At 32.3% G+C, this 23373-nt stretch overlaps 1 protein-coding gene across 1 annotated transcript; it reads left to right on the top strand.

Annotated features, from left to right (window-relative positions):
- Positions 1 to 7222: 7222 nt before the first annotated feature.
- Positions 7223 to 17733, top strand: LOTGIDRAFT_173836 (hypothetical protein; the record flags this gene model as incomplete). The annotated part of the gene is made up of 5 exons (XM_009051912.1): positions 7223 to 7316; positions 8653 to 8783; positions 12368 to 12433; positions 14190 to 14321; positions 17632 to 17733. 5 exons carry the CDS (start codon positions 7223 to 7225, stop codon positions 17731 to 17733), a joined length of 525 nt encoding a protein of 174 aa, XP_009050160.1.
- Positions 17734 to 23373: the final 5640 nt, after the last annotated feature.

Below are 23373 nucleotides of genomic sequence, written 5' to 3'. Positions count from 1 at the left end.
CTTCTATATACAGCTTGTTTTGTAAAAATATGAATAAAGACAAAACTCTTGAATTTTATATGAGTTAAACACATGCGCTTGAAAAGTGTTAATTTGATTGGTTGAAATTCACTGCGTCATACGAACCTACTTGGATAAATGGACAATGGATTATAGTTTTCATTACTGGTGCCGTGGAAAAACATATTAAAATAAGCTTACTAACACTTTTAGAATGAAATTTTAGTTTTTTTGCTCTAATAAACCATACAACAAGTAACTTATACTTGGTAGGAAGTTGGGTTTGTCATCTGCTAGGTGATTATTAGGTGTCATGGCATCAAATCCTATAGACCTTATTCACGCCTCGTTTTTTGAGATACTGAAAGCGAGGTTCATAACGCAAATTACACATCATATGAATGAAGTTTTGAATTATTGGAATTGTAGAAGGGTCGAAAAAGAAGTCAAGGTGGAGAGTTTATGCAGTGACCCAACGTACCTTTTTATTGTATGAGCCTCATTCTGGATTCAATATGGCCGACCCTTGAATAAGGTCTATTTTAAGACCAATTCTAATTCCACAGCCAGTTTCCTAGAGTGGCCCAGCATCATCTTTCAACTCCTAGTCATATCACTGTATTTGAGATTAATAATTCCATACAAAATATTACAAATACAACAGAATAACAACAGCTCTGATAAGACAACCATCTTGCAAACATTCAATGCTATTTTCAACAAGCATCACAGTATATGATATATGTAATGTATTTGTAGATCAGAAATAGAATGATTTCTATTGATGATGCTATTTCTAGTTCTATTATTCCTGGGTGGTACAATAACATATATTGATTTTCACAATATACATGCCAAGACTCCTATCCTGGCATAGATTGAGTTTTCCCTTGTCAGTGATGCAGGTAGGAGGGGCTGACATGGGAAAAAAGCATCTAGTTATTTGGAAAGGACAATAAACAGAAGCAGTGCATTCTAAAGATCCCTCTAATGAATTAAAAAAATAAGGCTATTCAATTTAAAAGGGAAACCGCATGCTGTTGGATTAGGAAACAGAGAAGAAGGGGAAAGTCCCTCACAGTAACAACATCAAAGGGGATTGATCTATAGCCGTCTGCAAACATGAAAAATGGCTAACTTAGCCATCCATTTCTCTTACAAAGGTGTTGAGTTCCAGTTTCCGGACAGACTTTTGGATTTGTTATGGATTTTGATTGTATTCGATATGGTCTGTTAGTGTATGCACACTCATGTAATCACAGCTGAATGGTCGATATCTATTAGTTCTCCATACACAATACATTTGAAACTAGGCCATTACAGTATTCATAATATACAAATGACACATATATTTTTTCATGACAATTAAAAATCACAATAACATTTAATAATGTAATTATGTTTTAGTTGATTATAATAGTGATACTTAAACCCTGCATTTAGGACCAGCAAATGGTTAAATTTAGACTGAAATTCGTTCGATTTTGACATGTGTCAACACTTGTTAAGGAAATATCTACTCAGTATATATCTATTGTAAAGTTACGGCTTCCTTTTGTATTGACACCTCTCAGATACTTCTACATATTTAATTATAACAATATAGATTAAAGTTGAAGTTTCCCACAAAAAATATATATGTTGACCTATCTTAGAAACTTATACTTACCATGTTATTATTGTTGGGCACCTCTTTTACTTACCAAATTAAAGTTGAAATCTCCCAAAATTATATTCTTATATTGACATCTCTCAGACACTTTTGATTATTTAATTACATCAGTATAGATTACAGTTAAAGTGTCCTTCATATACAATATATATTTAACCTCTGTCAGATACTTTTACTTACCAGATTAAAGTTGAAATCTCCCAGAATTATTCTTATATTGACATCTCTCAGACACTCTTAGTTATTTTATTATATCAATATAGATTAAATTTCGGAGAAGTTAGAGTCTCCCACAAAATATATTTATATTGACACCTCTCAGACATCTATTTAACAATATTAATTGAAGGGACAGTTGCGCCATTAGTCTCAGAAACAGGAATTTTTAACGAAAGGACAGTTGCGCCATTAGTCTCAGAAACAGGAATTTTTAGCTAAGCCAACCAGTATTAGTGCGAACAGCTCATGTCTAAATTAGGGCCTTCAAATCCATGTGTGTCCAGAATTACCTGTGCTTTAAAATAAAAAGACGAGTCATCTTTTCTTGAGACACATCCATATAAAAAGACATCTACAGAAAAAGGAAAAGAAATTCCTAGTTTGAGGTATTTTTGAAGGGATTATGCTACTTTCATACATTTCTATTTCTAAATCATCCGCCCAAAATTGTGCATTTGTCCCTCAGACACCTTTACTTCTGCATCACTAACTGTTCATCTAATTTGTCCTTTGTCTCAGCATTCTATTTCCCTCAGATCTGTATCTTTGCATAACTAATATAATGTTTCTAATGCTTCTTAGTTGCTTCATAAATAGTAATGTTTTGATTACTAACTGGTTTCAATTGGATAAATAACTTCTTATAGCATCTAATTTGTCCTTTATCTCAGCATATCTATTTCTCTCAGATCTGTATCTTTGCATAACTAACGCTTACCAAATAAGCTTATATTCTTTCTAATACTTCTTAGTTGCTTCATAAATAGTAATGTTTTGATTACTAACTGGTTTCAATTGGATAAATAACTTCTTATAGCATCTAATTTGTCCTTTGTCTCAGCATATCTATTTCTGTCAGATCCATATTTTTGCATAAGTAATGTTTTGTTGCTTCATAAATAGTAATTATTTTAATCAATAACTTTTTCAAATCAGATTTTTAAAAATTTTTGTTTAACATTATCAATAATTTAAAAAATATTTAATGCAAAAAGAAATCTATTTATCTCAGAAGCAAGTATGTATGTAATTTTCTCTTCAGTCCTCCGTACTCCTGTACTCTGTACCCAAATTCAATCTTATACTTCCGGTGTGATTTCAAACAGTAAATATTTTAACATGTTCAATCAGAATTACGTGCTATTTTTCAACTCCTGTCAATAAATCTGTCAACATGACAGAAAAGAATTTAACCTCTAATCTGTTATTACATATAGATTTTTATAACATTATTTCATTTGTCAACATGTTTGGGTTCAGTGTAAACAAGCATTATGTGACAATGTAGTTGACAAAAACTTGATATTTTATCCATTTTCAATCTACCTGATTTCCATTTTATGTTATATACTGTTAATCTAACAGGTAGTTGACAAACACGCTGCCCGAATCGTTGGCAAATAATCCCGCCATTTTGTTTGCTACTTTAACGTGATTTTTCATGTTTCTTTTTCAGGCGTGGATTGTTGGCTGTTTACACGTCAAATTTGGTGAGTTGTAGGTTTACTCTATATGGGAAGGAAATATGTGCTGTGATCACATTTTAAAATCTAGTGTTAAACGCAGCACACGTCTGCTATATTTGACAAGGTCGATACATGCCATGTATCCCATCATGCAGTGTTTTGGTTGTGACCTTGTAGACACCTGACATTTTTTAAGTGTCATGTTGGCTCAGACGGATTAATGTTGGTTTCTCCCACATATTGTATCTGAGATTAACAAATTATCCCTTTCTCTTGGGAACAAAATGCCTTTTCACTGTTAATAAAAACTACCAGTATACAGAAGTAAATATATTTGATGATGTAATTGATATTTAACATGTACTGCTTGCAAATATTTAACTTACCTGTTACCTTTCAATTTAAAGGAGGACTTTCTTCACTTCCAGTTTATAATCTGACACAATTTTTACAATGACATCTCAGATTGTAAAATTATACATTCTTGGTACTATTCTCAAAACGAAACAAACAAATTTTGTGTAATATTAACAGGCAAATGTTTTGAGAACAGTTCCAATTCTGACCCACCATGAAAAGTTGGTCTTGAATGGTTCTCGGCATGGACTTGATAAATTTGTGTTATTTTGACTTGTTAGAACGGTTTTCATTCACACTACCATCAACTGTAATGTAAATGGGTACAAATGGAATGGAACGCTTTATAGCCCTAGGGTTGATAAACCGAAGCAACCTAAGAGGAGCTCAGTGCCAAGTAACATCAAATTCTTTAAACTTTAAGCAATTGTAAATCAGGGAATACAACATTTTTTTTTCATATACACTCAATATTCAAATGTTTAAAGAATATCCAAATTGTACTGGTATATAAAATATGTTATCCCTTTAACTTAAAATGGAATTTAAAACTGACCAGGAAGGAAGGAAAAATAAACGAGGTCTTTATCTTTCTTCTGTGGAATTGAATATTTTTTTTTTTTACTAATTTTCATTTATCAATGACCGTGGTTAATGTCTTCTGCAATCTTCAAACTAAGAACTACTGCGAAGAGTAAATAAGAAAAAAGAACATAAAAGACATTGCAATCAATAATTGTCAAGCTAGAGAGTGATCTGTTTGCCAAGCATGGATTCCATCAGAATTGAAAGGAGAAAAACAGCAAATTGAATTTGTATTGAATTCCCTTTAAAGGTTTTACATGTTAATTACCTTAAACTTATAGCTAACAATATTTGTAGGATTAGAGAGTCGAGAGGGAGGGGAATGGAGTGTTTATGGGCTCACATTGGCCATGCAGTTTCACTTTCAAACTCAGTTTTGTAATTTTAGGCTTTTGGTTTTCCCTAAAAACTATGAATGTCTGCTTTCTTAAATGTTTCACCTCTATTCCAATTGTGAAGAAAAGACATTTTCCTAATCAAATCATTAGAGCACGTACAGGATTTTATACTGCTCTCTCACATTCAACTTTTTTCCTATTGTTAATTCCTCCATTTTGAAATAAAAGGCAAAATTCATCAAATCACTATTGAAAACTAAAAATTTTCAACCAGATAAAAGTATTAGAGACACCATTTGTGATTATCTCTGTCACTAGTTATGAATTTGAAGTGGTCGAATAAGAAAATTTCTTGAAAATAAAGTGTGAGGGGGTGTTGAAAATAAGGTGTAAGGGTGGGGGCGGGGTGATGGGATATTGAGAGGGAATGCATGTTTGGGAATGTATTTTGATACTGAGTGTCTGCTCCCAACTAACTTCATAAGTAAAATGTATATATTATGATCATATATTGTTCAAGGTTAAGACAGTTAAATAAAAAAAATGCCTTCATGTAGGTGGAGGATTGAGGTAAATTTATTTTTAGATATTTCATCTGGATCATGACCGTCTGCTCTGATCTTGTCTAATAATATGATCATCAATCATTCCAAGACCAGACATTGAGTATTAGTTGGATTTAAAACTTCTCATATGTGAATGGACATTTTCACAGAATTCATCATAACAATTGCATGTGGCCCACTCTTGGCTAATTCGAAACTTGATGATAAAAAAGACTGTTCAAAGGAGCAAAATTTCACTAAGAGAAAATCCTGTTTCAGATAGCTTAGGCTTTCTTTGGAACTTATAGATTTGTCCCTGGTGACTCAGAATACAAATTTAGCATTTTTTTAAAGGGATGGTAAAGAGGTTTTCGAAACTATTTATGTGTATCAGGGACTCAGATTTGCAATTTGCACGTATTCCATTTTTTTTTGCAATTTTACCAAAACTAAGCAATTTATGACATCATAGCTATCGCTTATAAGATATTATAAAAGCAGCTTCAGCAATATTAACGTCATATATGATTAAGTATTCCTATTATTACAGAAAACATGGACATTTCAATGATGCAAATAAAGCCAAATATTATATCCAAGAAACACTTTACAACTGTCTCTTAGTGGATGTTATTGAATATATTGTGTAAAGCAGGGTCTTGAACACGTCATTATTTGATCCAGAGTGTTGACCTTTTCTTCAACAAATTCTATCTATGGTGTAATTTAGATAACAATTTGAACGATTTGACTGGATAACTGACAGAGTATTTAACATTGATGTTATTTATATTGTATTTATCATCAGTTTAATGACATCTGGGGACCTATTTCCGCCCTCCTTCGCTGGGAATGTGCCTCTAATTAGTTTTGGTATTTTAAATGGCCGATTAAATTACTACTCTGACTTTTAAAATCTGTGTTTTTCACCATTGTATTATTGTTTATTTATTACATTGTCAATTTGGATTATTTTTAACCACTTTTGACCTTTTCGTTTGCGGAAAGTTTTGTCGTATTTAGGATATTTGTAATGACTCTATACCCACTGTGACAATATCAAATAATTACACCATTCTCTATAGTAACCAGTTTTTTTTTTTAAAATGACTTTAAAATGTTGGTAAAAATGTTGACATTTTCATTCTGTTACTTGTAGTTAAACTTCTGAAATTTTCATACAGGGTTACAGTTGTGCAGTTATCGCAATTTACATTATATGAAAGAAGCACAACATATAACATGCATTAACGTAAAGGACCACCTTCACTATCTGTTCAACCAATCATACCTTAGTTTCAGAAACAGGAATTTTATCCGCTTATATAATCAGTAATAGTGTTCACAAGTCAACGTCGAAATTTGAGCCTTCAAATCCATGTGTATCCATATTTTACCAAGACTATGTCTGCCATATATAGAAAAGACACATATAGAAATAGACAGTGAAATTTGAGGTATATTTGAAGGGATTATGCGATTTTCATGCGTTTTAGTACTTCTTAAGACTATTAAACTACAATAAAGACCCAAATCAATCCCCGAAAATGCAGACTGTTCCCCTTTAATACAGGGGTTTTCAACCTGGGGGTACTTTTGATATTTTTGGGGAGTAATGACGCGCTTGTACTCTAGTTTTGGACAGTTATAATTGTGGAGCTATTCAGTCAGGCTATATTCTCCAACATGAGCAAGATTGAAGGGAAAACCTAAGAGAAAATCAAAAAATAGTAAGGATTTATAGGGGGAAGGGGGTAATGCAATGGATGATAAGATCCTAAAAGGGATACTAGAAAGTAGACTAAACATTTCAAATGCTCATTCATTATCAAAGAGAAGAGCATTTTCTGCTGAAAGGAAATAAGTCAGGTAATGTGGATAAAAATAAACATATGTAGTAGTATGGTGAATGAGAAAGAATTTATGCCCCACACTGCATGGATGTTCATTGAATTGTTTGAAAATTTTGAATTTTAACGCCTGCAAGTTCTCAGATAGGAATCTAATTAGAAGTTCCATTTCTTTTCAAAATACATAGGAATGGCCTTAACCTTACTTTTACAATTAAACTTTTACAATTACACTTTTTGTAAACCACCTGTTTTGCTGATAAAAGTGTCAGCTCAAGAACAAGGTAGTTCTTTGTACTATACAGGAACACAAAAACAAAGAAAAACATTTAGTTCAGTTAGATACCTCAACCCTTAAATAAATACTTTTGTAATGTATGAATCCAACAGTGATATTATTTTTTCTTGGAGGACTTGAGTTTCTGATATACAGAGACATGAGTTTCTGATATACAGAGATATGAGTTTCTGATATACAGAGACATGAGTTTCTGATATACAGAGGAATGATTTTATCATATACAGAAGCCTGAGTTTCTAGAGTAAATTTACCTTGAGTTGCTGATATACAGAGGCTTCAGTTTCTGATATACAGAGGCATGAGTTTCTGATATACAGAGGCTTGAGTTTCTGATATACAGAGACATGAGTTTCTGATATACAGAGGCCCGCATTTCTGATATACAGAGGCTTGACTTTCTGATATACAGAGGCATGAGTTTCTGATATACAGAGGCATGAGTTTCTGATATACAGAGGCTTGAGTTTCTAGAGTAACTTTACCTTGAGTTTCTGATGAACAGAGGCTTGAGTTTCTGATATACAGAAGCCTGAGTTTCTAGAGTAACTTTACCTTGAGTTTCTGATGAACAGAGGCTTGAGTTTCTGCCTGAGTTTCTAGAGTAACTTTACCTTGAGTTTCTGATATACAAAGGCTTGAGTTTCTGATATACAGATACCATACAGTTTCTACAGAAAGCTCATAAATAAGCTAAATAATTTAAGCAGGGACAAGATTTTGAAAAAGTTTTTTAAGGTTGGAAAAGAAAAAGGTTATTGACTGACATTGTTGTTAGTGTGTTCACAAGTTGTTTGTTTTTCTTGTCTTTCTTGCAGACCTGTTCTCATTCTTTTAACATTTTTTGTTTATTTGTCAACTAAAGTAAACAACCACAAACATTTTTCATCCTGTTTCCATTGATGGATGAATTTCAAATTTACTCAAGGCCACTCTGACTACAATCATCTAGTGTAACAGGCATCTTCTTTGTATTCCAATCTTCACAATGTCAAGATATTACAAACTTCGTTCTTATACCTTGACTACAATAGCCACCTTTCTTGTATCACTGAAGTTTGTAAATGCGGTGATTTGATTGTATCGTCAATAGCAGATACAGCCAATCAGAAAGCCTGTAAACATTAAGCTGTATTATTTACAGTCTCTTTTTTAAGGGCTCTGATTGCTTGTATTCGCTAATGTACAATCCAATAAAATATCTTTTACTCACAATTCTGTGCCTATAACAGTCAAGGTATAAGACAGAGTTCATAATAGCTTGACATTGTGAAGATGCTTCTTTATATTCCCTTCTCTAGTTTTTGTGGTATGTTTTTTAGGGTTAACCTGTAGTGTTGACAAACGTGACCTCAGTCTGTATGTAGAGGAGAACACTAAAGAACGACAGATCAAACAACTCGTTGCTGCTATCTTAAGTTGTGACAAGCGTGAGGGGGTCAAAGAAAAAGGCGTAAGACTGGATATTGTCAACTAAGTGTTGTGTCATTACAAGTTATGTCAATTTACTTGTAGATTTCAAAACAGTCTAAATTTGACCTGAGAGATATACTTAATACTTGTTTAAATATGATCAAGATTTGGTTTAGAATTTTACCTATTTGCTTATTCAATTCAGTTATTATTTCAATTCTGACGATATAAATTACCATCCATGTCTGACTTATTAACATATAACAGTGCAATCAAATCAATATTATATTTAGAATGATACTTATTAATTCAGTTATTATTTCAATTCTTTAATACATTACCATCCATGTCTGACTTAAATAGAACTGTGTCTGACTTATTCTAGAGATGCTTAATTCACTTGTAATTTCAATTTTTACAGACATTTTACCAGCTATGTCTGACTTGAACTCAAAATGTTCAGCTGTCCATTTTTTTTAATAAAATATGCTGAAGTGAGTTGATCCATATAACCTAGAACATTATTAATAACCAAATTCAAGTGACAAACTTTTCCCCTGTGGAAAAGCCATGATTTAAAGGTCTTTGATTATATAGCCATGAATGCATATTTTTGATTTTGCCAGTTTTTTGGGGTTAAAATTTTCTCATCCAGAATCAATTTTTAACATAATTATTTTTGAAATGATTAGATTAAAAAATTGAAATATAAACTTCATCATAAAGATTATCCTAATCCAAATTTTACTTAAAAACTATAAATTGAGTTTTTGTTTATCTACTTTTACTAAGAATATATTATCAAGAAATATATTGGCGACCTACTGTAGTTTTAAACCATGTTTTCTTGGCTTCACTGCAGATTATATATAAAGTACTAGAACAGATAGACTGTTGAATGACAGATGATAAAAGATAGGGCTACTGATGGAGAAAACAACTGTTTTCAAAATACTTCACATTCAATTACTTACACAGAAAATTGATAAGGCACTCAGAGACGCCCAGTTCTTCATCGCTTTTCACCTTTTTCTGCATAGCTAGTTAGAATGATTGACAGCGAGTCTTGGCAGATGGTGTAATCAACATTTTCTATTTGAGGTTCTAACAGTGGGAGGTAGGATCTTCGAACATGCACTAACCTTTGCTACGAATGTCAATAAAAAAAATCACTACTACTCCATAAATCTCTTTAAGACATGAACAAGCAATTTACTTCTCATCGTAAAAAAAAACAAGCACAATTTAGGTGGCAAATTCTTGCAGCTAATTAAATTGAAATTTTTGATTCCTGTGTAAATATTCCTGGTAATCGGATGCCTGGAGATCATTTACTCTTGGACAACTGTTCCAATAAACATGTTCTTTTTATACCTCAATTAACGTATTTTTGTTAATGTTGGTTAATTGAAATGTTTAGATAAATGAAATCGAATCCTGGTTTTTAATTGGTTAAATGACATACACGCTGTCCTTGTCAGTTACATAATTACATAATTTTTTTAGTTTTTCGTATTATTGAGTCATATGAAAACCATTATAATTTCTGTTGATTTTCTGTGTCATATTTCATAAACCTGTTGCGAACAACATTTCATAACTTTGTGTTAAATATACCAAATAAACAGCAATAGCTATGACAAACCCAGGCATTGAGAAATTTCAGGTATTCTGAAAGAACAATTGTTTAAAACAAAATATCTCGAAAATTCAGGCCCCTTATCAATTCAAATTTCAGGATAATTTATAAGGTGAACTCCATTAACCTTCAGTTTCATTCCAAGAAAAAAATCTGTCATTAATTTTGAACAATTTTATTTCATTTGAATGAATTAATTGTCTATTTTGGATGGCTAACCTTTTTGGGAATTGAAAGAAATTTTGTCATCCAGACAGATTCACAACCATAACCTTTCCAGAATCACAGACAAATATCATCTTGTCTCTTAAGGATAATGGCAGAGCATGCAGGCTAACGCCACTTGTTTTCCTGACATTTCCATTCCATCTGCTAATTCTGTTCTTGGAAGTAATATCAGATGGGGGCAAACTTATTGTCCTTTTAAACATCAGTAAGAAAGTCTTCTGGCACCACATTAATTATTTTAGGGTTCAGTAACATAACTGGAGGGATAGAATATAAGTCTTAGGATCACTTTGTTTCTATACCAAATTGTGTCACTGAATGATTTTTTTTTGGTGGGAGGGGGAGAATTTTTCTCCATTGCAAAGAACAATAGGCTTCCACCAGTGGCTGTACCAGCCTCCCAAAACTGGGGGTACAGATAGGGGCAGACTGACTTAGTAACCCGCGTTTCTACTGAGAAATGTAAGGTAAAGCTAGCTCTATGCTTGCTCAGAGTCAGCTTTATTGCCGAACATGTTGCTTTACAACTGCTTTTGACTGTTTCCCAAAAGACTTTAGCCTCGATCAGTTTCATATTATTGACAACTCATGATGTACAAGACTACTGTTTGGACCAGTAAGAAATGCAAGACTTGAAAGACCAGTACGCCCCCTATTGCCGAACGAGATAAAGCTGACTTTTTGCGTTTCCTCTGGTTTAGTGAAAGCCAGGTTTAAGCTAGCTTTCAGTTGGCCCCCCAAAAAGAGAGGTTTTCGGTTCGGCAATTTGCCCAGTTGAAACACACAAAAGCTAGCTTTGATCTGTATAAGCTTTAAATACAAATTAATGTACATGTAGGCCTAGACTATAGACTTGAACGTTTGTTGTTGTTTATGCTATGATAATATAATAAGTATATGACGTGAATAATTACTGCTATTAAAATAGATGAAGCATTTTATAATACAGATAAACTAGGTGTTAATTATAGCAACCTTCTAACCTTCCAACACATTACATATACTTTACAGTTCTACATCACGGCATTTTATTTGTAAAGGGAGATAAATCTAGATAAGTAATTTCTTAAGTACTTCAAGTGTTGATAAAATTTTAATTTCACATTTCTTTAGAGCAGATATTTAATTCAAAGTTTTGTCATATCAAATTTTCAAAACAGAAAATGAAGAATTATTTTCAACAACAGTCTAATGGAGATATTACTAATATTTACTATATTCATCCTAATTGAAGCCCCTCTAATAAACACCCCCTCTCCTCTATTTTTAAACCCATGCCTCCATAAAACTGATCAAAGAAACAGATGCAGATCCAGAAACTTACATTGTTTTCTTGATAGAGACCAAATACTTTGTAGCCAATTATAGAAATCAATTATAAAATGCAAATCATATATGCCTATCACTATCTTGGTGCATGTGTTATAATATAGTCTGTATCAGATAGCCTGGATTTGTGGCAATTGAAAAGTTCTGTAACAAAATTAACACCCCCCATCTGAAAAAGTGCAGTGCCCCATGGGCTTCATTTAAAATGAATACAGTATATCAAATCTCACGTCCTGCGCCAATGGTTCCTGTGATTCCAGAATATCTTGATCAGAATGATGATATCTTGATTGTAATCAAACATTCCAGTCCAATAGGATTAGTCCAGTTGCCATATTCCGTTTGAATGTCAACTTTCCATTTTGAAAGAATAATAATTGTAGTTTTGACTTGAGTCAACATTTAGAAGACTATATTTTCTATTTCAGGCAATAGAGACATTATACAATATATTTTTATCTAGAGGTTATATACATCCAATACCTAATGGAGAGGTAAGTGATATTTTATTTATTTTCATACCGTACATAACTTAAAGAAATTTACATACATAATCTGAAAAAGGGAAACGTACATAACGTAAAGAAAAGTACATACACAAAAAAAAACACTATTTCAATTCAAGACTACAGAGGTGAGGTGCTCTTCGTCTCAGACAAATTTGCCCTCATCCGGGTTATTAGGAAGTCTATAATTAACTCTTTCGTGAAGAGTTCCATTAAAATATGTCTGAGAACATTAGATCGTTTACACTCTTGTTATAGAATTGTTTTCAGAACGCTGGAAGTTGTAAAAGTGTAAAAATTTGGTGATTTTGGTTTCATAGCGTCCTTAAGTGTAAACAGGGCATTTGTACTCAATATACATAAAACATCTTTACAATTCCTTAAAGGTTGGATTGGGCCTATTTTGTATCCAGTTCTTGATGTAGAAAGGATAAAAGTTGATATACTTTCTCAAATTGCAAGCTCATTAGCTGCTGTCAATGTTTTACCAATATGTTTTTTTGGGGGGATTTCGGGTTTCGTTTTGTGGTTTGGATCATTAGTGCTTGGTTTTTTTATTTTGCGTGTAAGCATATTTAAAATATGCTTATTTAAAATATACTTAATGCTCAAATTGTCCATATCATCTCATATACCACATTTCATTCAATTCCTGGCATTTTTTGAAAATCGTTTACTCAATGACCTTGAACCATGAAACCCTCTCTAAATTATTTTAAAACTTATTTTTACATTATCTTATATGAATTAATATAAAACTAAATTTCAGCACTTTGTCAGATTAATTTCTGACTTGTTCTATAGACTGAAACAATGATTTTACTGGATGAACTTGGCTTGATAACCATCATAGAATCCCCCCTCTGGAATTGTGGTATTTTCTAATTTTAAAATGTTTTTTGTATGAAAATCTGTCCAATTTAAAGAGAATGTAAAATTTTTATGTGTATAGGGGACACTTATAGCATCATGGACACCTTTCAAATTTCATTCAGTATTCTTTGATTTCATTAATACTTCTAAATCTAAGTGTTTGATGACGTCACTAATCGAGAAGTCCTTATACAGCATATATTGCGATCAGTGACATCTTCAAACAGTTCCAATCTATTTGGATTTGATTATCTAATTAATGATTATGTCCTAATCAAATCATATTTGAGAGTTGAAACGGATTAGAAAATCGATTAGCCTAATCGACCAACTCTACTTTGGAGGTGGTTTGATGCGATCAGAAAAAGAGTTTGTGCGTCCGTTTTAGCCATTGAACTCAAGCGTTAACATCAAAACCAAATCCATCAAACCACCTCCCAAGTAGGGTTGGTCGTTTAGGCTAATCGATTTGAATTAGAATTAAAACAAACACGTCGATTAGCATAATCTGATTTGATTAGGCTGTGAAACAAATTCGTATCGGGCCTAATCAATTCTGATTGGGATGAATAAAATACGCTTCTAGTTTTAGTTGAATTGCTAAATGTTGCAAAGTGTCGGTAGCTTGAGGTGAGCTTTAGTCAATTAATCAGCAGTAAAAATTTAGTCTTTAATAATTCAGTTTTTAATGGAATCACATTTAGTCATCAACTCCAAACTAAGGCTCTTGAAATAGTAAAGCAATTGGTCACAGATAAAATGGTGGAATATAGCAGAAGATACTATCCATATCCCAAGATCTCTTTGATCTTTCGTAGCGTGAATAATAAATTCATAATATGATATACATAGATGATATTTATATTCTCAGTGCTTTTTAAAAATTAATAATGCATTATTTATGGAAGCATTATTAATGACAAAATTACTCAAAGTGTTTACGACAAGAATCTCTCGCTTTAGCCTTCTGCTGTTCGTTAAAGTAGAGATTGTCATTTGGTTGGTAGGTTATAAAGTGTTGAAAGCATACGATGCCTCTTGAAAGCACTGGCCGTGGCATGACTTTATCTTTGCTTGAAGAGGATATGAACCAACTGAATTCAACTGGCTACTGTTCCAAATTAGCATCAGAGGGAAATATTAACAAAGACACTGGTCTTTGTCATTTTTTTCAATCTTGAATGATCTAGAAAAACTATTTGACTCATTTCATGTCTACCTCATTGATTTTGTCAGCTTTCAGACTTTGACTTTTGGTTCTTGGACAGAAACAATATAGGCTAGGTACCCCTGCTGGTTTGTCAAAATTTCACTCATTATACACTGCATGGTGTGTTCCTTCTACATTTCTCCATTAAAAAATTTTCATGTCATTTCCTGAAGGATTGTTCTTTTAAACAAATATTTCTCCTTATTGGAGGTCAGTTTTAAAAGGTTTTTGACAGATTATTAATTAACATTAATGATAAATGATACTCGTTAAGATAAATATTGATCCAGCACTTCGGTGCTAGTTTTACTGCAGAATTTCTCCAGGAATTGGCTAGCAGCTCTTAAACTAATATTCATGACAAGAGTTTTTAAACAGCTCTGATGATTTATTGCCAGTGAAAAATGAGTGTCTGAAGACGGAAATCTTCTTATCCCAACATCTTCGCCGTTTCAGGATAATTTTCATACACAGTTCCAACCATAGTTCCATTATGGTACCATTCATAATGGATTTAAAATTCAAATTGATATAGGTTAAAGTTTAAACAAGGACAAGCTAAACCTTTTTATTATATCTTATTAATGATTTTTACTAAAAGTTGTTTTCAAGTGATTAATTCATACCGTCTGTAAATCCCCAATTCTTATTTTTCTACTTGCAAAAATGAAATGCAAAATAATTTTGGCAACAAAACCCCCTCGGCCTTTTTCAGACTTGGATAATCTGGTACATAGTAGGCTCATAAGACAACCAAAAACTGAAGGCATAGTAAAATTACCAAACAATTTAATGTAATGAAGTTACAGATTGTATAAGATTTGGACATCCAGTCCCATATATATGATAATCTAGCGATAGTAGATCGATCTTATGATGGACTTCTATGCTTTCACTGACAAAAGTGTGAGCACAGTGAGTGCATGTTCTCCAACCTGATATCAATTCATGCTAAATTAAAGGGATTTGAAAGAGGTTTTCTAATTTTTTATGTGTATCGTGGACACTGAAAGCATCAATTTGCGTGATTCCAATTTTCAATCAAACATCTGGTGCAAAATGATGCTATCAGTGTCCCCGATAGACATAACAAAATTAGAAAACTTCTTTAAAATCCTTTTAATTTATCACAAAATTTTCTGATTAAAGTCAATCTAGAAACTTTGATACAGGGAAGATGGCTAATGGTACTGGCTCTCATTTTTTATCTGTAATTTACAGCTGAATCCTTTCCCCTTACCATTTATTCACTAGGCTAGTATCAGACACTCTGATTCTACGGTGCCACGTAAAACCTATTAATACTGATTGAGTCAGTCAATTTATTGTCTTATGATAACTTTTTTGACATGTGTATGGGAGAAACAAGTCAGCCATTGCACAAGATATAACATTGCAGTTAATGTTGATAACTTCATAGTTTTATAGATCTTGGCACCAGAACTCGGCTAGCTATCATGATTTATGATAAACTGTACTAGACAAGGCCGAGATAAATACTTGAAATGTTCTGAGATATTATTTTAATTTTTGACAGAGCTAAAATATGTATTAGGAATTCAAAAAACAGGGTTTGAATCAAATACGAGACATTGCAAGAAATAAAAGTCTGTACCAAACAAAAAAAAATTCTAGTAACTGAAAATTTCTAGTCCAAAGCATGCCAAAATTGGGAGCAATAAAATTAGTAGTAGTGGACTCCTCAAACGAGAAGTACCATCAGGTGTTTCGAACAGAAATAAACTTGAATGATGTAGATGCAAAATGTACATGTAGTTGAAGATGTTTTCTTTCGTGTGTTATATTTCTGCTGGTTTTTGAACTTGCCATTTGTGATCTGATGATTTTCCTATGTAAATCATGTTCAGTTATATAGTGACGTTATATTCATGTTCTTAAAAACTGTTCCAAAATCCGTAAAAAAAATTAATTTTTGAAAAAAACATATCCAAGTGATCAAAATGTTAACATTATGTCAACATTATGTCCAATTAGAAAGTCATGTTTGATTATTGCTTTTAGTCATTGCAAATTTATTCCACACAGAAGCAAGGGATCATTTCTCAGAAAGGCCCAAAGATAAATTTTGAGTGTATTTTAGGGACATTTTGATCACTAGGTTATGTTTTTTTCAAAAAATGAGCTTTTTCCAGACTTTCTAACATGTTTAAATCAATATTTTTTGATTGAAGCATCTGCTGAAATTTCATGAAAAGATTAAAGAAGCACCCCTTTTTAAATCAAAGACAAAAATACTAGCAATTGCAGGAATTCCCACTTATACATGAAAAACTAAGATAAGAACTAAGATGAAAGTGTGAATGGAAACAGGTGGTAGGTTCATGTAAGAATTTCTTGATTGTTCTAAATACAATCTTTATCTTTAAAAAGTTTATTATTTTATCATTTCTCTATGTTTTTATCTATTGTGTTATCTTTAACAATAGTTACTCATACATTTTCCAAAATTTTTACTGATATCATTTGTGTTTTGAGTGAAGACATTATATAACATTCTCCCATATTTTCAATTGGATGTAGGCCCCTACTGGTCTTTTGGTCTTGAGGAACACATTTTTCAGCTATCCTGATGAGGTTTTTGTATCTTTAACACATGTAAGCAGAAAAAGGAGATCTGTTGACAATTAGATTTGAGTCAAGTTTTGAAATGGCTTATGAAGTGAAACTACTTTTTCTGTCGTAGTTGGGTTAAATAAAGATGCAATGGACATGCATTGTGCAATGAGGGAAAATTTGCCTCAAAAGGGATATAAGCCTACGCTTTTTGAATTACCAACTGTCACTGGGACTGTCACACATTGGCTCAGACAGTTTTTTCATTTAAGCCTCTTCATTATGTATCACTGACAGAGGTCATCTTGGTTTCAAAATTTGAAGGTATATCTCGACCTATGCTGGGATTGAATCCTAATTTAAGTTAATAAGCATGCATTCTAATTGTTAACCCACCTTGGCTAATATTGTTTAAGGGACAGATTTGCCATTTTTGGAGTTTGATTTGGTTATTAGATATATGTAAATAGTCTTCAGAAGTACTAGAAATGTTCAAACATATTTGGAATTTCACTTTCTATTTTTATAGATGTCTTTTCTATATAATATGGCAGAGTCTCTAGAAATGACAAGTCGTTATTTTAACTTTCAAACGAGGATAATTCTAGATACACATGGATTTGAAGTCTGAAATTGCGATGGTGAGCTGTGATCACTATTACTGAATAGCTTAGCAAAAAAGTTCCTGTTTCTGAGACTAAGGTACGATTGATAAAAAAAAAAAGAAAAAAGGCAAACCTGTCCCTTTAAATTAAGTCACATTTCCACAGCATTGCATTTTAATTTTGTATGCATTTCACATTATAGTTATATTTCAGACAATAAAAATGTGCTCACCATATTTTACCGTTACTTCATTATATAAAGATATCAGCTTAAAGTAGTGTGCACAATCGCGATGTTTTTTTTTTAAAATTTGAATTATGCATGTAATATGCAGGTGCAGTGAGAACAGCTTTTAATTTTATTTAAATTTCTGAATAACAATTTCTTAATTTCTGATAATTTTTACCCAAAAAAACTAATTTGTATTCCATGTGGTATAAGAAATTGGTGGAATAAATGCATATTATATTGATTGACATTTTTACGTCTTATTCAAGGTTTTATTTATGATACATGAATGTTGGCATCTGACTTCTTTATATGTACCAGGGAGAAAAATATAATTTGGCATTTTAATATTTATAGATTTGAATGTCAGTTTTTTTGTATTTTATATAAATTGATTGCGTGCAACTAGGATAGATGACTTTTTAAAAATTTCCATAGTAATATTAAATTAAAATGTACTTTAAGAGATTCATATCCACAAGTTTCAAAACGTTATTAGTGACCACATATGAATAGGCAAAAATGGAGATTCCTTTCGAAACAATATGTTCAGCCAGTTTCTGTAATACATGTCTTTGCAAAAAGAAGTCATCTTCAACTTGGTCATCAAAGCTTATGAATGTTGTTGAAGACAGATGAACCTTTTTGAATTTGGGTCTGGATATTTGCCTTTATAGATTCAGAGATACCAATGTTATTAGTTAAAGCGTTTCCACTGAGAGAAAAAACCGGCTTTAAGGTAGTTTTAAGCTAGTTTTTGTGTGTTTCCACTGGGCATATTGCCGAACAGTTACGGTTTGGGAAACGATTAAAACCCGTCTTTTTGCGTTCGGCAATTTATCGGGGGCTGGAAAACTTGAGGCAATTGGAAAAAAAACTAGCTCGCAAATTTTGAATAATTTTCTAAACCCCTTAATCACAATGTAATTCCAGTTCAAAATGGCATGCACAATTTTTTTTAGCTGCCTATCATCCCAATAGATTGCAGAATGAAACAGTTCCACAATCATGGAAGTGCAATTTTATCTTTGTAGAAAATTCTTCAAAATGAAGACAATGTGTGCTAGAAGTGAAATTAGAGGATTTGGTTCTTTGAGGTTATCATAATATGATTCAACTCAGATGCAACTGTAATAATAATATGTTTTCCAGAACTGAATTAACTTATCATAATATGACATTTAGAACATTTTCATGTTTTTTTCTTATAACTTGCTGATATTAGGCATGGAAATGTCAAGAAATAGAGAAAAAGGGGTGTACAGGTGTAATAATAATTGGGTTAACAATATTTAGAAAGGTGTATTTGAAATATTTGTAGAGACTACAATAGTATGTTTCACTTGTTTTTAAGTTTTTTATCTAAAATGAAAATATACTCAATCAATAACAGATGTGTTTTGGTTCAGTTTTATAATGTAGAGCAATGTAGTTTTAGAGAAAATGACAGAAGTAGAAATTCAAGGTTCAAATTGGAGTCGACTAATTTCATGCAGTTTTCACTGACATTTTTCAAAAAACAAGATTAAGTATGTCCATCTTTCACTGAAGGATATCATATTTCCATATTATTTGTGCAAATGCAGCTTGCTGGGTTACTGGAATAACGACCCTAACCTAGATTAAAACCCTCAACCACTATTTTTTGACAGTCAAATGTTCTGTTGTGTAAGCTATACAGCTACATCATTAACTATGTAGACTCTCCAGATGTCCATTTGACAAACCCATTTTTAGAGTGTAGAGTGTTCTGTAAGGAAAAACTACCATGCCTTGACAGCAAATTTTAGGGAATCCCAGCTTCAATAAAGTCTTTGGACTTACAGATTTAAGATTTTGTAAAATAAAGGAAGTAACGGGAATAACTATATGACAAGTGCTATGACCTGTAGAATAATGGTATATCCTGGTGATAATGTCCACCTATTAGAAATCATATTGTTCTGAGGACTGTCTTCCAGATGTTAGGTCTTAGTATGTTTGGCTCTTGTGAACTTCAGTGCCTTTTTAATGGTTGCCGGCCTGTTAAAAACTCTTCCATTCTTATGGTTGGAAAAATCATACAGAACAGAACAATTTTGATATTGATCTAAACACTTTTTTCATTGTTGGCCTTCTCCAAAACTGCATTGAAAAATCTAAAAAGTATATAAAAATTTGTGAGAATGGCACACTGGAATTCCAGGACAGTCAGCAAGCATCTTCATCCATAAGCAACTGAAGTACCTCTGGCATATTTTTTTCCAACCAAAAACGAGAAAATATACAATTTGAAATGATCCACGATTCAGAATATCTGATTATTTAAAATAGAAATTGATAATGATTACTTTCTGATGATAGAAAATATAAACACTCTGAAATATCATTAACATTAGTTTATCATCAGTCTTTAATTTAAAAGAACTACAACTCTTTGATTTTAACCCTAGTAATGGCGGGGTGGTGACCCCTTTCATATTAATGTGACACCTTCTTGTAAAGAATTTTCTTTTTCATTCATGATTTCTTTCATGGTGGTCTACAGTTTAATAGTAAAAGAAATGCGTGTTAAAGTATTGTATTCCATTGAGCTGACCTGAAAGTTGATGCTTTGGGAGAATTAAATAGATTTTTTATTCCGTTTGAGTTGACTACTTTGGGTTTTGAGTGCATAAGGAGTGCTCATTGACATAAAACAGTTTAATGTCCCATTTCTCTGCACCTGATTGTGCTATTAAAGATGGACAATGCCATGTAGTGTGCAATGAAGCAAATTTTGCCAGAACAGTTGACTATTTGCATCTAGTGTTCTGAAGTGTTGGCATATTTCCTCTTGTTAGCAATTACACATGCTCACTAGACTCATTGTAAAAAAAAAGGAATGAATGGAGTTTTACATCTTACTTTTCTGCACAATGTAGGCTAATGAAGACGGGCAACGCCATGCAGGGTACAATGAGGGAAATTTTGCCAAGACAGCGGCATCAGCCTGTTCTTTTTCGATTTCCATCTGTCGAGTGATCTTTAATGTGCACAGCCTGTAGCACATGGGACCTCGGTTTATTGTCCGATCCAAACGACTTTTTCCATGTCAACCACTCTTCAGACTCATTGTGGAGCATCCCAATTTCAAGTCTGTAAACATGGACTCAAAAGTTTAAGCTACCTTACTTTAATATCAGTAAACATAATTTTGGTAGTTTTGTTCAAGACACACAAAAGGAAATGGTAGTCAAGGCCATTTTGTTTTATGAAGATAACAGAATTATTTTTATCCAACCATCTTGAATTAATCAAACCATCAGACTCAAAACAAATTCCATATTTTACTTTCTTATCACCATCTTATTTCATTTCTGTTGAAATATCGAATAAACATAACTCCACTTTTTATGCCTTTTCAAATTTTTGATAAATAACTTTTGGTGTGATCTCTAGCTTAGGAGATAAAAACAGTCTGAAAGTTTGAAATTTTTTTCTAATAAATACATGGAATTATGGGATGTGGTGTCAAGAGTTGGAGATTATCAATAGTATTTGCAGACGTCGTTTTTCTTTCCTCTCTACAGAAATTGATAAGGGAAAGTAGATTTATAGAGGTTTAGAGAAGGAAATCCAGGGTGGTCTGGACTCTAACACAGGTTGTTTCTTCGTCCAACTTAATTGAGTAAACCAACAGGCCAAAACCATCGGCACCACTGTAAAGATTTACGAGCTGATTTTTTCTGCCCACAGAAATTGACATTTTAATATCATACACATGTTAGAACTCAAGATAATGAGTGACAATCTCCCCGCTGAATTCTGTGCAGCAAGTCAACTACCCATTGCTTTTAGCTCGAGAATTTCTTAATGGATTTTAACTGAACACATGCCACTTAATGACCGTTTATCATTTCTATGTATGTCAAAAATGAATAATAATAATAAAGTATGGTTTATATTTATTCCTGCCTGATAATGTGGTTTTTTTTTCACTGACACCTACTCAGAGTTCATTTTTCAGAGTTTCCCATTTCCTGATTCATTTCATTTTTTCTGAGTGCATTTAGGGTTTAGTGTAATTGAAAGGTCAAAGTGCAATGCAGGATTGTTGATTCAGCTGTAATTTCCTGGTCTTGTCTGGTTGTAATTTGTGACCTTATTTTTTCAGCATTGTCAATAATTGATTTCTACGAATTTTAGTCCTTGAAATTTTAATTTGTTGGGTTACCTTAAAAAGGTTAAAGGTGAAAGTTTATGGAAATTTGCACAAATTTTTTAAGGAAAAAAACTCTTGTGTGTATTTCTAGAAACCTATTCAAATGAAATTCAAAACAGGACTAATAAAATGAAATTGATAATTTTAAAAGTTGTAACTTTTTGAAATGGATCATCTTTATATTAGCTTACTTTTATATAAACTCTAGAATCCATCCATCAGCAGGGAATAAACCTGTCACATGAGGATTTTACTTATTGATGTATGCTTTTTGTAAGGCAAAGGTCACAGGGTTGAATTTTAATTCATCTAATTTGATCATTAAATTATCCTTCAATTAAAAGATTTCTAAGAAAATAAAGAATTTTGTCACCTGTGCATGAGGTAAAATTTCTTTAACAAATTTATTTATTTTAGTGCAATTGGAAAAATTACATGTTTAAAATCCTAATATGACAAAGTTTTGTACCAGCCTCTAGATCTTATTCAGATTAATAAATAGAGGATATTTCACAATGAAAATTGAATTAACATAATCATCAGTAGCACATAAGTGTTAAAGTAGCCATTACAGATAGATTTGATGTTGATAATATTAAAGTATTATGGTCATCAATATTCGAAATAATGTATTAAGGTGAACTCTGGTCAATTCAATGCATTCTAATCTAAATTTTTCATAACGTTTTGGTTTGGTAGCGCAATGGGTTTGAGCATTAGAATTTTGCAGTACTTTATATTTGATTAGTTATATCACACAAAACGTGGTTGTGGGTTTTAATCTTGGTCGGTTTATGACAATAGGGTGACTGGAGATAATTCATCTTTCCTCAGTATTCCAGTCGATCCAGCTGTTAAGGGTACATATATAATTCCGGAAAGATCCGGATTCCGCCAAGAGGTTTGACGAAGGACCATCAGACATAAAGGTTCCATGTGTACCTAAGTAGTTATCCTTGTAAAAAATGGCAAATTTTTTTTTCTCTTTTTCCATTTGATAAACATGTACATGTATAGCATATTTATTAATGATTTTAAGCCAGGTTTAAGGTTTTCTCCTTGGGACTTTACCTTTAAACTACATGTGTGTGAATTTTTATTTACCAACTTATAATGTGACAAATTATAAAGTTGGACTATTTTCTACCACTCTCTGTCATTATCAAGTTTGTATAATTACTGAATCTTGTTCAGAATTTTGTTGAAAAATATCCGGGGGCTAAAGAAATGTAGAAGAGACCACTCAAGTTTCTT

The sequence above is a fragment of the Lottia gigantea genome, assembly GCF_000327385.1.
Source record: "Lottia gigantea unplaced genomic scaffold LOTGIsca_174, whole genome shotgun sequence".
Taxonomy (NCBI): Eukaryota; Metazoa; Mollusca; class Gastropoda; family Lottiidae; genus Lottia; species Lottia gigantea.
This window is presented reverse-complemented; position numbering and strand designations above follow the sequence as displayed.